The 15,122-nt window shown below is 47.5% G+C and overlaps 1 protein-coding gene across 1 annotated transcript in view; it reads right to left on the reverse strand.

Annotated features, from left to right (window-relative positions):
- The window catches only part of RPS6KB1 (ribosomal protein S6 kinase B1), a 503,223-nt gene that overhangs the window by 431,451 nt on the left and 56,650 nt on the right, over window positions 1-15,122 (reverse strand). Inside the window, exon 2 of the mRNA XM_078679829.1 lies at window positions 650-696. Within this exon, the coding sequence (XP_078535955.1) occupies window positions 650-696 (47 nt within the window). The remainder of the gene's footprint in view (window positions 1-649; window positions 697-15,122) is intronic.

Here is a 15,122-nt window from a genome sequence, read left to right on the forward strand (position 1 = left end):
CGTGGGACAGAGGACAGAATTGGAATGGAGTTCATTCTATCGGCAGAAGGCTGGCCAGACGGGCGCTCACGAGGTTTTCGATCGAAGATGGGTAATTGTTTTACATAAATCGATATGCGTAGAACAAGTAAAAGCGTAAAGAAACAATATATTCTAGGGGACAGTAGATTGCACACCGAAGGGAACCCGAAGAGCGGTTTCAAACCGGAGCGCAGCAATACAAGTCCGAACCCAATGGCGGAAAAAAACAATCTAACAATGGAGTCGATACCCATGCGCACTATCACCGAAAGGTGGAGTCACTTTACCTCGTGACTGAAAAGACTTCTTCGGAGAAAAACAACTTGCAAACATCCAGACGCAATCCTAGATGACAGGAGCATGCAAAGCATGTGTATCTACAACCCACATGCCTCAAATTTATGCTTTCATCTCCATACACGGTATATCCTCTTGATAAAGGAGGCCAATTCCTGTAATACAACAGTGTTCAGGTATTCAGATTTTGATATGGATTTCAGTATTTCTCAATGTTCAGTGTCTGAAAGTTGTGACAATTCAGTAAGGCATTTCGAAGCCTTTATATAACACTTTGGCAAATGTTGAGCATAGTATCTTGCACAGATGTTTTGCAGAGGATCAAACTTACAGTTCATACGGCACACCACCATGGTCCATGAAATCGATGAGCTGGCCCTAAAAAATACAGATACAAACATTGCATATTAACTGCTGCCAATATAAACCCTGGACTATAAACATGCAAATTTACAAGGCTTCAACATTGAAAAAGATTTTAAGATAAAATATTGATCATAAATACATAGCAGGATTGTGATCCATGCTCTGATGACTTCGCGCCTGGATTACGCTAATGCTCTGTATCTTGGAGCATCAGAAGCTTTGTTATGTCACCTTCAGGTTGTTCAGAACGCCATGCAAGGCTCATTATGTATTTGCCAGTCGTAATTCAATCTCTCCTGTTCTCAATTTATTACTCCGGTTGCCATTTAGGAAGCTGATTTGATTAAATCCCTTGTCTTGGTTCACAGGGCTGTGCTCCAAGAAGGCCATGGCTATCATGCTAGGAAGTGTGTGTCCTATTGTCCCTCTAGATCACTGTGCTTAGCATCCGATGCACTGGTGGTCGTTCCCAGTATTAAGCGCCTAAGGGAGGCAAAGCATTTTCGTTCCTTGCAGCCAAAGCATAGAACAAGCTTCCATATGATCTTTGGAAGATTCCTCTAGACGATGAATTCAGAAGGCAACTTCAAACCTGGATCTTCTCTTCTATGGAATAGGCCTTCTGTGCTTTGGTGAGTATCATTATGCTTTCAGCGGCGGGACACACCGAGTAGCTGTGAGCTCTACAAATCCCTTCATTCATTCACTCAGGAATCTTTTTGATTCAGCTTAGGTTTAAATCTTTTTATTGACAATTTTGCAACAGCAAAATACAATAATCATCCCATCTACATTCACTGGCAGGTGGGGGTAATTGGGGGGATGGGGGACAGAAGAGGAATTCTTAGGACAACATCAAGAGAGGATGGGAGAGGACATTAAGGGATAAAATGGGTGAAAGGAGGGGATGGGTTATATAGAGAACCTGTAAGAGAAGGTGCACCACTCCTAAGGGAACGAGAAGGGAGGATGTAAGAGGAGCCAAGAGCAGTGTAGCACAGACCCCTTCAGGCAGGTATTTTCATCAGAGTAAGTTAATCAGAGGACATGCAGGTATGTTGGGCAAATCAATTCTCTAAATTTATCGGAGAGGCATTGCATGCATTGTACCCACACTTTACAAAACAGTGGTAATGTGTGTGTAACAAATGTCAGTTTCTCCATCCCCAGGAGGTCCACATAGTTTATGCAGCCAGTCCAATTTTGTCAGGTCTGTATCAGAGCCACAGCGAGAGTAAAAGCTGCTTGACAGCCCTTAGCGCTGAAGCAATGTCACGTCCACTGACTGGAACATTCCTGGCATTCCCTTTGAAATCAAAGTACCAGCAAGATGTAGCTGGGGAATCTGGGGTGTTTCGTGTCATACATTTCGTCCACAGCTGCCAATACCTCTGTCCAGAAGGAGTCTATTTTGGGGCAATGCTAAAGAATAAGTGTGAGAATGCCAATTTGTGCGCAGTGTCGCCAACACTTGCTGTCCCTCCTCACTTTCCATCTGACAACCCTTGCTGGTTTATAGTACTAATATTGTGCAATTTTGAGGAACATTTCCTTGCCGGAAGTGCTATGGACAGAAGCCTGGGTTCATTGTTATACGTCACGCCATTCTTTAGTTGTGAATGTACGTTCAGGGGCCATAGTAGTACCGGGCATTTCCCTGGTGGCCCGCTTGGGTTGGGGCCTGTTTTGGGAACCTGGGGGCCGGTTTTGTTACAAAGCCGTTTTTGCAGCATTGCTGCAATATCGGCTGCTGTAACCAAATTGGCAGTAACCGGCCCTGGTAAACAGCTCGGCCGCACCCTCAAACCCCTGGGGGGGGGGGGGGGATGCATCTTGCCAAGCACTTCACCAGTACCGATTTTGGGTCCCCGTCCGGCCCGTGTACGTTCACATTCTTCCTCCCATTGACGCTGTACAGGTGATTTCGAGGTCAGTAGAGTATTAAGAATGGGAGGGGAGGATCAGGTTCTTCCAGTTCATACCGATGAGAGTATTTGTCGGTCGCACAATCTGTCAATGTTCACGGTCTGGTTCCAATGCACTATCTCAGTGCTGCAGTTGGCAAAGCAGTGCTGCCCTTTCCTTGCGGCTTTCAGTCTACGAAGGCTTTTGCACCCTCTTTTTCCACAGACAAGTAAAGAGGCGTAGGTCTGGTGGAGAGGAAGCTGGTCCATGACTGAGCAGAGGTCTCTCATAAAAGAGCGTGCATATCCAGTAGAGGTTGTGCTTCTTCAAGAGTGCAGACAGTCTTATTTTTCAATATTCCATACAAACTGAAGCTGGAAGGGATGACCCCATTTGAATCAGATTCCTTTTTGGGTCTCGCTGGTAATGCATCCAAAGGATGCATGTGTCCAGCTGGAGACGTATAGTTATCGGTCTGGGGGAAGGAGGACAAGAGGGTGTACGAGCTTTTTCTCCTGGATTCGTGTGCGCGAACGCGCACGTTCCGTCCTGCGCTGCGCGCCGTGCACTTCCCTCCCATACTCCCAGCCTAACGCGCATGCATGCACACAGACACACACACGCACTTACACAGACACGCAGGCACCCAGACAGGCAACCCCTCCCCCACAGTCACACACACAGACTCCAAGACACATACACACACGCACGCTCACACACAGACACAGCCCGCCGCCACACACACACACACACACACACACCTCCCCCCCCCCCCCCCCCCGCCCTCGCAGCCCAGCAAGAAGGCGAAGCCCCACTCACCGGCAGCAGGACTCTTCCTCCCTTCTTCGGCACCGGGGCGCAGGGTAGGCTCCTGCCTTCTCCGGTGCTCCAAACAATCGCGGCTCTTCCGTGGGAGGCGGGGTAGGCTCCCGCCCTCCTACTTCCTGTTTCCGGTTGTCCTGCCCGGCCTGCCTGACTCCCTGGTCGCAGGCCGGCGGCGTTGCGTGGACTTGGTGGAGTCGAGCAATGTAATCTGTAACTCCATGTGGGGCCTTCACTTGGGGAATTCTCACCAATCTTCACTTTTTCTATTCCACTACATCCACTGATGCTACTTATAAAGCTTACTCTCTGTGCTTTACCAAGAAGCTTGTTCCTTCATTTTTCAAATGTTTCCTTTTTTAGATGCTTCCGTTGCGCTTCTGGGATGCCATCTAAGTCATGTAAATACAAAACATATTGCATTACAAATGCTATAGGTATCACATTTGCGAAAGTTATAACTATTGGCATTGTAAATGACAAAGCTATTAATTTAGCTATTTAAAAAAAAAAACATAAATAAAAACTTTGCCATTTACAATACCAATAGCTCAAACTTTCCTAATGCGAGACCCATTGCATTGCAAATGCTTGTTCACAAAGGTGTTCAGTCTGAGGCCTGAGAGTCCTGCAGCGCTGCAGAGTTGTTGGAGAAAAGTCTTGATAAAGCAAGACTCTTGAGCCTTCAAAGTCTATGGCATTTTTTGTTCCGTATCGTGGCCATGATGATTTATTTTTAGGGCTCGCACCTGCGTTGCAGTGCGCAGCACCGCGGGCGCAGCGAGAGCCCTTTTGCATGGGGTTTTGAAAGCTGACCACACGCTCGTGCATGTGTTCAGCTTTCGCCGTCAGGCATTGGCTTTCGCATTTTTTTTAAGGCGCGCGATTGGGCAAAGGCAGGCGCATGTTCTGCCTTTGCTACGCCCATTCCCGACGGTGGCTAGCACGCGCAGCAACGCGCGATCGCCTTGCTGCCGTGCTCCCTCTCCCCCCGATCCTCTGTGGTGCGCGTGCACCACTAGTTGTTGACAATAGCGATCACATCGCAATCGCTTTCAGTGCCACTTGTTTTCTTTACTTTTAGTATAATCGCGGCACCCGCGCTTTTTTTTAATGTTATAAGTAAAGCGTATAGAAAAAAACATCTATTTCTTTACTTTTGCTATAATCACGGCACCAGTGCTTTACTAATAGTAAAGCGCAGGTGCCACGATTATAGCAAAAGTAAAGAATTTTTATCTATTTCTTTACTTTTGCTATATTCGCGGCACCCGCGCTTTACTTTTAACATTAAAAGTAAAGCATGGGTGCCGCGATTATACCAAAAGTAAAGAAATAGATTTTTTTTCTATACGGCTCCTCCGCATGCAGAGTACAGACGGAAGCCGCTTTATTGGACACATCTGGTGCAGTCACCTCGCATTTCCGCATCCACTCCTGGCATTTTTAGTGTTTCTGACATGAATCACGGTGCTAATCAGAAGTCTAAGTGAATGCAAGTCATCGGCTTGTTTTGAACAATGGCAAAAAAAATAAAAAATAAGGCTCCGGAGACGGGAGGTGGCGGCTCCCATATTTATGTGGCATTACATCTTCTATTTAGAATTTTATATTAATTGCAATGGCTTGATGGGCAGGTGCAACGCCCCGGGTTTACGGCCAAAGGAGTTCTTTTATGCCTTCTCCGCGGCACGTGCTCTGCTCATTTTTATGGCCCACCTGGCTCCGCGAAAAGCTATCGAAACCTTCTTTCTTATTGTGGTTTTCATTTTAGAAGGGGGGGCTGCGAGATTGAGCGCATATTCACTTTCCGTTCCGGCAACTTTTGGCGCATGGGCGCGCTTGCTAAGATGCGGCTTCAACCATTCTCATGAGGGGGTGAGGGGGGGGGGGAGATGTGAGTGTGATGGAGTGTGTGTGTGTGTGGGGGGGGGCAAGGTGTAATAGTTTGGATTTACACACTCCTTGCACAGCTATTGGTGCAAACAGAACCCAATCATCCATTCATAGGGACGTGCCTGGCACAGAGCACGCGCCACCACAGGCGAGAGTGGCTGGCACCAGCATTAAGATGGCACAGTGATGACGTCATCATAGACAGTGTGTCGGTATCATGGACACCTTGGCGAGGCCCAGGCATCAGTGTGATAGCTGATGCACATTGCAAATCATTCTGTGATTTACAACCAGATTTTGGTTACCCCCTTACCCAGAAGTGGATTTACCGCGAGGCAGCTACCAGGAAGTGGAGTTATCTCCAGCTGCCCCACTACTTACAGGGTCGGCTAGATCCCATCCAGGATACCCCGCACAGCCAGTAATTCATGCATTACCTACAGATATGTGGGTGGGGGGCATGAAAAGGCATGGTATTGGGACTATTATTGGACAGAAATGTTCACGTCAAATACTACATGCTAAAAATCTGGTGCGACAACAGACTTGAATATTCAGAACAGGAATGGGCGAGTTACGTAGCAAGGATTGAAGGCTGCGGGAAGCAAGGTGGACGGTGATTTATTTTAAAATATTGCATAAATGGCGTTGCATTACGTGCATCGAGGTTGAGCTGCTCATCTACGAGTACTGGAGATGTAGGCGACAGGATAGTGACAGTGCATATTCGGGGGGGGAGGTGCGTCAGACGTGGTCGCTACTGAGAACTCTGAAAGGGGAGGGGGGCAAACACCTATAAATTCCCATATAGCCTCACTCCACCACATGTCAGAGTGGGAGCACCAGCCACCAGGAGAACAAACCCCCAAGATGGAGCACAGGTGCCAGCTGCCTTGAAGAGTGGTTAGCAGACGTTATTTAGAGCAAGGGCACCCGCGCTTTACTTTTAACATTAAAAGTAAAGCGCAGGTGCCGCGATTATACCAAAAGTAAAGAAATATATATTTTTTTCTATTTCTTTACTTTTAGTATAATCGCGGCTCCCGCGCTTTACTTTTAACGTTATAAGTAAAGCGCGGGTGCCGCGATCATACCAAAAGTAAAGAATTAGAAAAAAACATTGATTTCTTTACTTTTGCTATAATCGCGGCACCCGCGCTTTACTTTAAATGTTAAAAGTAAAGCGTCGGTGCCGCTGAAATGACCCTACAAAAACGGGACTTCATTGCGGCATACGAAAATGATAAAAGTACTAATCTTCATGTGAAAACCCTCAGAAGCATATGGTTTACTAGAGTTACTGTACTGTGTTACTACTCTTCAACCCTATTCCCATTATTTGGGCAACTTTTTACAGACAGAATTTGGTGCATTGAACATGATCAGCTCACCGTTTTTCGTGGTATTCTTTCAACTAATATATTGTGGCCAGTTTTAAATCTAAGATTAGACTCTTAATTGAGCACAGTAAAATAAAAAGAACCCAGAACAAGGTGAAAGTACCTTTATCTGTCTAGGATTTAATAGCACTGCAGTGTACTTGAGGGTTTCTGCATTGATGGACTTTATCTGTTAACCGCTCCTGAAACTGTGCAGAGAACTATGTCAAAAGCTGGCCTGTTGGAACCTGATTGCTTCCACAATCGAGACAGTTTTTTTTTTTTTATACCAACTGAGTTGAGTGCTCAGGCTAATTAATCTGATGTTAAGCAGGGTTTTGTTGATTCACAAATACATCATTCTCTTTCCTTGTCTCAAACACACGCAAGAAACCAGCATTTGTAGTGCAATAGATCTCGCATTTGCGGGAATTTAAGCTATTAGCACTGTAAATGACAATGCCTTTTATTTAGGTTTTAAAAACCAAAACTTAAATATTAGGCACTGTTATTTACAATGCCAATAGCTCAAACTGACGTAAATGCGAGCCCTATTGCATTTCAAATGCTTGTTGCTCATGGTAGTGGAGACTGGTAAGTATATCTTGTGGTTGCCCTAGAGAGTGCACTGGGTGTCTGGCTCTATGACCATGGCAAGAACGACATCTCGATCAACCAGCTCCGGGGCTACCTGTCTAAACAGGCCAACAACAGTTTTCCAGCATGCCGGGGGCAGCCTGCAGGGGGAACACCTTTTATGTGAATATTAGAGCACATGGCTCCGTTTTCAAATCTTTCAGCTGGCATATAAGCTCCGTATAATTGTCTCTGCTCCAGAAGTGCCTGAAGATAGCCATCTAGCTCCTCTGATCAGGAGTCTGTGGTCTGATCTAATGAGACATCTCTGCTCCAGTTCACAGAGGTCCCGCTTGAGCTAATTTATTTTGGATATATCCTGCTTGATGGTTATGATGTCTTCTTTAAGGGTTACAAACAGATGCTTCAGAAAGACTCTCGTCACCACGGCATCCCACAGGGGGAACCCACCAGCTGCTCCCCTTGTCATAGGAGGAAAGTCGGAAGGCGCTTCCACAATTTTATCTTTTTTTTTACCCATCTATTTGGCGAACAGGTCTTTCAACATGGAGTCCTCCTTACGGTTGTGTTGAGAGGTCCTGCAAATGCTATTAGTGAGTTTTGCGCTCAGGGAAGGGAGCCTGCATCAAAGATGGTGCCACCTCCACCAGCCCCGCACAGTCAGTTAACTCAAGTGCTTTATGTCCCTACCAAGGAGGTAAAGAGTAGGGTTCTGAGCTGGCAGCGGTGAGTCCAAGAGGGTGTTGCAGCATCAGCGGTGCGGACCTCAGGTGTGAACGGTCCAACCAGGGGTCACAATGATACCTTTGCAGGATGTTTGGTCGCAGAGCTGGGTGTAATCGGTGCTGTTGGTGCAGAGGTGATACACTGAGAATCCATGCACATACTGGAGGGCGGACACGAGATGGCTGTGGCAAAGAAGCAGGGTTCCTATGATCAAATGTAGTGTCCCCTCTCCCCCACATCCCACCTGTGGCAGAGTCTCCAATATAGCCGCTAGAGTGTCAAAGGTGGTGCATGGCCGCCTGAAACAGGCTGCGCTGATGTCGGGCCATCAGAGCAAGTGGGTCTCCAGGACGTGCCAGCCGGGCCTCCGGAATGAGGCCTCAACAATGCAGAGGACCTTGCTCGCCTGGCTCAGTAGAGAAGATGGGTTGCTGTAGTTAGGTCAGGCAGGCCCGTTTGATTTGATTGATTTGATTTATCCATTTGTAAAGCGCGTGAATGCCCGAAGGCGTCTTGGCGCTATGACAGACTGCAGACTATTGAGACAGGCAGCTAGAGCTATACAGTGAACAGCCAAGTTTTGACTGCCTTTCTGAAGGACCCCAAAGATGGACAGTTTTTTTTATAAAAAGAGGCAACCTGTTCCAGGTTCGTGCTGTGTGCACCAGGAAACTTCTTCCACCCCAACTGGCTCGTCTAAATTTCGGTCCCTGATGAGTTTCAGTTGGCCGGATCTGAGAAGTCTGGCCGGTTCGTACGGTTTTAGGTGGGACTTCAGGAATTGTGATCCTATTCCCTGAAGTGCCTTGTAGGCTAGACATAGTGATTTGAATTGCACCCTTTTTGCAATTGGAAGCCAGTGTAAGGTTTTTAATTTCTGGCCAATTGGCTCGAATTTAGGTGTGCCGAGCACCAGCCTAGCGGCTGCGTTCTACGGGCGTTGTAGTTTGGCTAGGATCTTCACTCTAGCCCCGGCGTACAAACCATTCCCGTAGTCCAGTTTTGACAAAGCTAAAGCGGTCACCACTGTCTTGCGAGAATCCTCTGGTAGGTATGGCAGTATTTTTTTTATCATCTTTAAGATGAACCAGACTGTTGAGGCCAGTTTGCTGGCTTGGGCGTCAAATGAAAGACTGGTATCCAGAGTAATGCCCAAATTCTTCACTTTTTCTAACCCATCTGGACACCTGCCCAGGTTATTAGGCCACCATGCCGGGGACCAGACATTTGCGTCGCCCCCCCAGTATCATCACTTCGCTCTTGTCCCCATTAAGCTTTAGGCAATTCTTCTGCATCCACTGGCTGACCTGTGACATACATAGTTTAGATTTTTCTGCCGTCTACTTCACATCCTTGCTGATGGACACCACAATTTGGGTGTCGTCGGCGTAGGACACTGGAGTGAAGCCACATCCCCTTATAATTTCTGCTAAAGGGGCAACATATGAATTAAAAAGAGTGGGGCTAAAAGAGGACCCCTGAGGAACCCCACATGGTGAGCTGAATAATTTAGATTTTGCCTCTTCTAATTCCACCGAGAAAGTTCTGTTGCCTAGGTAGGAGGCGAGTAGGGCACATGCGGAGTCATGAACTTTTGCTGCTCTCAGACGGGTCAAGAGAATCTCATGGCTGACCGCGTCGAAGGCCGCCGATAGGTCTAATAGGACCAAGGTGGCCTTCCCTCCGTTATCCAGCACCCTCCTGAGTTCTTCCACCGCTGTAAGTAGAGCCGTTTCCGTTCAGTGTCCCTCCCGAAAACCGAACTGAGAATGGTCCAGCCAGTTACCATCCGTCAGATAGCGAGACAACTGTTTGTTTAACAGTTTCTCAAGAATTTTTGCAGCGAAAGGAATCCTGGCTATAGGTCTATAATTGCCTGGTTCCTCACAATCCAGATTCGATTTTTTTTTTTAATAGTGGCATAATTGATATAATTTTCCAGTCGTCTGGGAAAGTATTGGTTCTTAAAATGTGTGCAAATAATTTTTCCAGTAACGAGCTTAGCTGCTCTGGGCAGAGCTGCATTACTTTAGGCGGACAAGGGTCCATTGGACTGCCTGAACTAGTGGTCAACACCTCCTGCCGAATTTGATCTGCTGTAGGTGGGATAAATTGGAACAATATGGATTGGGCTGATTGTTCCGCTAGATTTATATTTATATTTAATGGGTGTGAGAGAGCTTGGGCTGAGTTATCTGGGTGGTGAACTTTGAAGGAATCATAAACTGAGGATACCTTGTTAACAAAAAATTCACCCATTGAGTTACAGAAGTCTGATGACATTGCCTCCGAACTAATATTGTCAATTTTTGATAATTTTTTTACAGTGGCAAAGAGGGCTTTACTAGAGTTTTTTGACTCATTAATTTTTAGCACAAAGTATTTGCTTTTTTCTGTAATTATCAATTTTTTTATAGCTGGCTAGGACCGCTTTATATTCTTCTTTGAGCTTGGTGTCGTAGTTAGTTCTCCACTTTTTCTCAGCCCTTCTGCACGTCTGTTTTTGTGCCTTCAGTGCTTCTGAGAACCATGGCTGTGACAGAGTTTTCCTTTTGAGAGTAGCTCTTTGTGGGACTGAAACCTGAACTGCAGCATCTACCCATCCATTAAATTGTTTACAGGCTGTATGGCTGTCCACATCAAGATCTGGATAGGATGAACAGAGCTTGTCAAGAAGAATCTGTGGATTGACTTTTGACCAGTCTGGATAGGTGGTATGCTTAAGAATTTCAACGGGCCTCCCCGTGTCTTCTTTAATTTCCAATGAGAAAGAGACCAACTTGTTGTCTGACCAGGGGACCGGGAGAGTGCCTATTTTGCTTATGCCCTGACATGAGGTAAAAATACCATCTAAGGAATGGCCAGCACAGTGGGTGTCTTCATATACCTTTTGGTCCAAGGCAAAGTTGGCCAGAGCATCCTTGAATGAGGCTACCTTGGGATCGGAAGTTTTCTCCAAGTGTAGGTTAAAATCTCCCAGAATTGTGTAATGAGGACCTGTCACACAAGATTCTAGGAACGGACTTAGTAGCTCAATCAGAGGCGTTTTGGCACTAGGTGGTCTATAGATTAATAGGCCATTAAACGTGTAGTTGTTTGTGATCTTGATCTGAAAGATCAGCGTTTCACAATCTGGGTTACTACCTTTTTCTGATCTACCCTCTTGATCCTAAGCCCCTCTCTTGCTATAATTGCTAAACCTCCCCCGCGTTTCTTTTTCCTGTCCGCTCTATAAATGGAGAAGCCCTCGGGGATACCCAGGGTCAGATCAGCGTCGGAGGCTTCATCTGCCCAGGTTTCCGTTACAAACAGTAGGTCAAGGTTTTGGCTTTCAATCAGTTCCGCTGTGTGAGAATTATTTTTAACCAGAGACCTGACATTGAGTAGACCTGCCTTGATGATGGTGAGTCTATAAACTGGTATCTTGGACTGGTTTTGGGGCAGGTTTGGGTTCCCGATAGATAAGCGCGCGAGCAAGACTGAGTTTATACCTTCATTCTGTAGCTCGATAGTGGGGCATGAAGCTCTGGGTCTTAGCGATAGGAGTTCCTGTCTGGAGTAACTCAGCTGCCCCCTATCGTGAAGATTTCGGCCAGAGAATATGGCCCTGGGCCCGGTCCGGGTGCGGACGGGCGCAGACGCGCTTGCCGTAGGCGCGCCTTTTGCGCGGCCGAGATTATGATGTCATTTTATGTTGACAGGGGGTGGGATCGTCCGGCCAACTGCACCGCTAACCAGCACCTTCCCTAAGATAGCGTCAAAAAATAGCAATCAGTTTCCCCTCCCTGCGTCTGATCGGCTGCAGAGGGCAAGGCCCCTAAATGAATGGGGAAGGGTAAGTGGGATGTGCAAAATCGAGCAATGTGAGCAATATTAAAACAATTTTTAAAAAACGAGCTGTGAGCTGCTCCCGGCTTCCGCCTCAGGAGACAAGCGCTCTGTCACTGATGTGTGCTGCTGAGGTGGCGCCTTAAGTACGGACCGGGGGGGGGGGGGGGGGGGGGGTTGAGGTCGTCCGGCCAACTGCACCGTCAACCAGCACCTTCCCTAAGATGGCGTCAAAAACTAGCAATCAGTTTCCCCTCCCAGCGCCTGATCGGCTGCAGAGAGCAAGGCCACTAACTGTATGGGGAAGGGTAAGTGGGCTTAGGTCTGACAACACGCTGCCGGCGCCATCTTAGTCACGCAGCTGACCACTCAGATCAAACTCCGGCCGTTGTGGGATCCCACCGGTCGCTGGTAGTCTCGCCAGGGCAGCCAGTGCTGAACAGCTGTTCTGGGTCTGGAATCTGCCTTTGAGGGGCTCAGGGAGAGCTACATCGGTCCCAGCCTAGCAAACTTGTGGCGGAGCTCCACGGAGGTGATGTTGTGGCGGAGCTACACGGGGGGCGCCATGTTGGACACCTTTGACCTCCGTTTAGCTAAACGTTTTTTACGAGCTTCAGAAAGAAAGACACAAGGAAAAGACAAGGTATTTGATATGGAAGCAGCTCCAGCGGACATGCACAGCCTCTGTGACAGTGCAAGATTGTTTTACACACGCATTCAAATAGGGAACCTTGTAATTTTTCTTTAGAAATAGAAAGGAAAAATGTTCCTATGCATGATTCTCATGTGTAAAACAAGTATTGAGCTTTATTTTAATGTTTGCAGCATCCAGATTGTAATATTTGCCTCCAGAAAGTAACTCATGCCTCTTATGGTTTTAGGGATGAAATCGCTTTTATTAGTTTTGTGACAATCTCTAACAAACTGCCTACATCCGCAGGCCGGCGGAGATGTAACTTCTAGCAGGCATTAAGTGTCTTTTAATAACAATGAAAGAAAACAAGGAGTGTGACAAAGAGGTCAGACCCAAGAAGGGAGTTAAGGAGAGGAGGGGGAAGAGGCATGCGCGGGAGTAAAGTCAAAATTCAATGCTTCCATCTTAACTCCTGTTCCTTATGGATCTACGGCAGGTGTCTGTGCCATTAAGCGTAGGCTTCTTAAGTATTGAGGGCAAGACAATTCCCAAACTTCTTCTGACAAATACTGTATGCAGGGGTGCCAAATTTTATCAAAGCGAGGCAGTTGCTGTGTGGCCAGTGGAGTCAACTTTTCCATGCCCAATATGTCCCAGACCTCATGTAGCCTGTCTTGGTGTGTGGGCACAGTGTCCGTTTTCGAACTAGCAAGTAAGATTTGTTTGCTGCCCCCAGCAATAGGGTGATTTCTCTGCCTCTATGTGATATCAACTGGTATGTGAGGGGATTGGGAAGGCCTAATATTATGTAGCTCGGGAATTTGGGTAGGTCTGTGTGAAAAATGGTACTGAGTGAATCCAGGACTTTGTACCAAAAGGGTTCCAATTTGGGACATTGCCAAAGTATGTGTGTGAGTGTACTCGGTTGTCCATACTGGAGCCGAAATCTCCCAACCCTGGACCGGCCCCACGCAGCCATCCGGTCAGATGTGTGGTACCAGTTGTGGGCAATCTTGAGTGTAATCTCTTTGCTGGTAGTGTTTACTGCGGAGGATTGCACTCGGTGGTGTATGTCATTCCATTCCCTATCCGTAAAAGTTCGTTCACGTTCTTGCTCCCGAGGGGCGCGGGCCGGGGAGGCTAGGGGAGGGGTCGGTTTTACCAAGAAGGCATATATTTCTGAGTAGCTTGGAATCAGAGGCTCTTGTGAGGATCCATTTCTCGAATGCAGTCAAGGGTCTGCTGGCATGGGGTCAGATCCAGGGCTGAGCGACCCAGTGAATCCGTTAAATTGTAGCAGGTTTGCAATGTGCGGAAAGCCACAAATCCATCATCGTCAAAGAGGTAGCCTGTACGCTTACAGTTGGCCTCCTGGCAGGGCTTGAACGCTGCTCCCATAAGTGTCGGTGGGAAGTTTGGGTTGCCAATTACTGTGTGCTTTCGGCAACCACGGTATCTTGCAAATATGGGTGGCGGCGGTAGCCTAATCAATGGAATACCAGTATTTTTCAGTGAGTGCTCCGGACCATTCCACCATGTAGCGGAGCTGCGCCGCCTGGTTTGGAACACCCAGACCCCCTGCGGCCTGGGGGAGGTAGGCTCGAGGCTTGGATATCCGCGCTCGCTTGCCCTCCCACATGAAATCCAACAGGAGAGATGGTATCCTGTCAAGGACACGTGGAGGAGGCTGAAGGGTCAGTGTGTGCATGGTGTAGAGGAGCTTAGGAAGAAGTGTCATTTTTATTGCTGCAAGGTGGCCTAGCTATGAAAGTTTGTGTTTTCCATTTGGTGAGATAGTGCCTCGTAAGCACTAGGAGGGTCCCATAATTGTAGGCGGCAGCACTGTGGTTGTGGAAAACACCCGTAGGCCTGGGAATGGTGTGCTGTCCTCTGCCCATTGGTATGGGTATTTTTCCCTGTAGCGGAGTGCGCTCTATTTCAGGGATGGTCAAGCCAAGGAGCAGGGATTTCTGGGGATTAATCTTAAATCCAGATGCTGCTCGAAACGAGTCGATCTCGGTTGAGACTGCCTCCGTGAGACGCACATCTGCATATAACATTATCATATGCTCTTTGCCCCTCATTCTGACCCTGGAGACAAGCCAATTACACCTTATTCTTTCGGCGAATGGCTCTATATAGAGCGCAAAGAGTAATGGCGACAGGGGGCAACCTTGTCTGGTCCCTCTCCTGATAGGGAAGGCCGATGACTTTATGCAGTTTACTTGTAAATTTGCCTGGGGCGCAGTGTAACAGGAGTGGATCCAGCCACAAAGCCTGGGCCCAAAGCTGACCTGCTCTAGCACCCGGTATAGATCAAGCCAATAAACACAATCGAATACTTTCTCAGCATTAATGGTTAATGCTAGGGCTGGGGACTGTGTAAGTTGTATTGTGTCCCCGCCTGATCCGAGTCAAGCAATCTCTGCACATAGGGGGCCATCCTATGTGCTAGTATGCTAGTGAAGATTTTTGCGTCACCATTCAAGAGGGAGACTGGGCGGTTTAACGCGCAGTCCCCGGAGTCTTTCCCTGGTTTCAAAATCACCAAGATAGTAGCTTGGAGCACCGACTCCAGCAACCCTTCCCCACCATTCAATGCATTGTACACCCTTGCCAAAATGGGGGCTAACTGTGTGTCAAAGAGCTCG

Source organism: Lissotriton helveticus, chromosome 3_1 (assembly GCF_964261635.1).
Source record: "Lissotriton helveticus chromosome 3_1, aLisHel1.1, whole genome shotgun sequence".
In the NCBI taxonomy this organism is placed as follows: Eukaryota; Metazoa; Chordata; class Amphibia; order Caudata; family Salamandridae; genus Lissotriton; species Lissotriton helveticus.